This window comes from Juglans microcarpa x Juglans regia, chromosome 5S, assembly GCF_004785595.1.
Source record: "Juglans microcarpa x Juglans regia isolate MS1-56 chromosome 5S, Jm3101_v1.0, whole genome shotgun sequence".
Lineage (NCBI taxonomy): Eukaryota > Viridiplantae > Streptophyta > Magnoliopsida > Fagales > Juglandaceae > Juglans > Juglans microcarpa x Juglans regia.
Genome location: NC_054603.1, coordinates 30,046,563 through 30,049,080, shown reverse-complemented (window position 1 = coordinate 30,049,080; position 2,518 = coordinate 30,046,563). Strand labels below are relative to the sequence as shown.

Sequence of the window (2,518 nt, the reverse complement as noted above, 5' to 3'; positions counted from 1 at the left end):
TTAATTGATGTATTGCATTCACAATAAAAAAAAACGAATTTTTATGATTAATTTATTATAATTAAAAGTTTTTTTACAATCAATTTTAATTATAAATAGTCATTTCATTAGAATTAACTAATCACAAATAAATAATTTTCTTGTAATAATTTTAGCTAAGCATCCTTTTATATATCAAGGTGTTTGAATTATGAAATTATTTAACATGCCTTAAAAAAATGATAAAATCTAATATAAAAAAATATTATTAAAAAACCCGTTCTAGCAAAAATAGTTAACGATTGCACTTAAAAAAGATACGTTCTACCTGACCACAATTCAAATGTTACCTTAAATCATGCAACGGCTAAACAAGTTGCCGTCATAATTTTCTTTATATGCTTGAATGAACTCATCAAGTCGCAGTATCTAATCAATTAATTATACTACTCGCTAAACATACACACATATATATATATATATATATATATATATATTAAACGAGAAAAATGATATTTACAGTTGTGAGTATATCAATATTACGTAATCACTTTAAAAGAAGTTAATAAATACAAGGCTAACATGAAAAAAATTAATATTTTAATAATAAATCTCATTTTTTTAAAAAAATAATTATACAATACTTATACATTCTACAATTATATATAATATTACTCAAAATCTGTGCTTAGCCTCAAGTTAATACAGATCTTTAATCCCAGTGTTAATCACTGGAAGTAGGCTCTCCACATACGTAGAAACACAGGCAGAAAACTTTGTAGCCCCATGAGTTGAAAGTTTCTTGACGTCTTTAGTAAAGGGGTCGTACAGAAACAACTCGTCCTTATCGTTCTGCCATATGACCACTCCATTATTCCAACACCCCAGTGGGATCCCAATACTAGAAAACGGTCCAATCCTCAGTACTTTACTCCAACACTCGTCAAAACCAAGATCATTATCTTTCATGACCCAAAATTCGATAAAGTTGTCAACATGTTCGAGGCAGGGATAATAGATTAAAGCAACACTTCCCTTATATGCACCTAGCTTCTTGCTGTATTTATGGCAAGAACCTTTGGCATCTGGTTCTGGCACGCCCAACAGTCCAAATACCTCCTTGCCCATGTCGAAAGATAAGACAAACTCGTCACGACGCGGCTCCCCAGGTCCGAAGATTGTGTTTGGCCAAAAGGGTCCAAACCCTAGCCAATATGGCACTCCTTTCAGGATCACCCCGCACCTGAGCTGCTCTATGTCACAGGGAACGACGGCATTGATCATTCTCCAAGAACCTGTACTCGTCGAGTACAGTTCAACTCTACTAGCATGAACTGGATTTCCATCCTGCAGGCCTCTGAAGTACACAATCCTCACCACCTTGTAGTCATCGAGATGGAAACCAAAACCTATCGAGATTTTCATGATTGACAGATTTGGAAACCTGGGGTCTATGCATGGTGTTGGGAGAATATTATGTTCTCTGGTTGCAGGATTCCATAAGAGAATAACTGAACCCTGAGATAAACAGACTAAGCCATTGCAGGAACCCACAATAATTCCAAACTTTATTTCTCGAGGAGCATCTATCTTGGCTGCTACATCCAGTGTTTTGTTCGATATCAAGGAGATTGTGTGGTTTTCTTCTTGACTGTTAACAAGCAAGAGATCACAGCCATGGTTGGCTTTGAGATTAAGGTGGATAGTCATGAAATCAGGATTTTTCAGTAAGGCATACCAAGGTTTGCAAACGAACCTGAATCGAACAAGGGACTTGACAGGGAGCCTCGAGAGAATGTCTGTAAGCACATCTTCGGGGATATGATTGGTCGGAACCACCATGGTTCTGGACGCTACAGCTATACGTGCGTGGTGAATCTGCGCTGCTATTCCAACACGGTTAGCCGGACAAGGATGTTCCTAGCTAGGGTTTAAGATTGTCAATGTATGAATGTAATGCGTCTTAACTTGTTCGAGCTTGCCATTGCGTTGCGACTCCGGAAGCGTGCGTGCCTTGGACGCCTATAGTTTTCGAAGCACTTTTATCCTCCCTGGGCCAAGAATCCATAGCCGTAAGGCCCTTGGGCCATTAATTAAGATCAGTATTGAGACCAACTAGCTAGCCAGACCGACCTGGTATGAGCCCACAATAGCAACTTGACAATTGATAAATAAGGAGTCAAGGGCCTGATTTGTTTTCAAGACTAAAATTAAAAATTTTAAAAATCTTTCATCTCATTATTATAATTTTTTTAAATTCTCACATAAAATAAAACAAACAATTCAACTTTTTTAAATTTTAAAACAAAAATAAAAAAATATATTTTAATAATATTTTATTCAACATTTTAATTTTAATCTCAACTCATCTCATCTCTAAAAACAAACGAGACATGTTAGTGGGTGTCTCTCCTTATTCTCTCTTCTCCCAAATTCCCCAAAATTGCCCTGAAGGTGTTCCCCCTCTCCTCTTAATAAATCTAGTACTCACCCTATGCTTTCTTTCCCTCCCTCTCTTTCTTCTTTTTCCTCTTCCTAA

At 36.3% G+C, this 2,518-nt stretch overlaps 1 protein-coding gene across 1 annotated transcript; it reads right to left on the bottom strand.

Annotated features, from left to right (window-relative positions):
* Positions 1–623: 623 nt before the first annotated feature.
* On the bottom strand, positions 624–2,129 carry LOC121267019 (F-box protein At3g07870-like). Its single transcript, XM_041170901.1, has 2 exons — positions 1,736–2,129; positions 624–1,630 (listed from the first exon to the last, which is right to left on the bottom strand). Exons 1-2 carry the CDS (start codon positions 1,819–1,821, stop codon positions 679–681), a joined length of 1,038 nt encoding a protein of 345 aa, XP_041026835.1. The 5' UTR covers positions 1,822–2,129; the 3' UTR covers positions 624–678.
* Between the last annotated feature and the right edge of the window lie 389 nt (positions 2,130–2,518).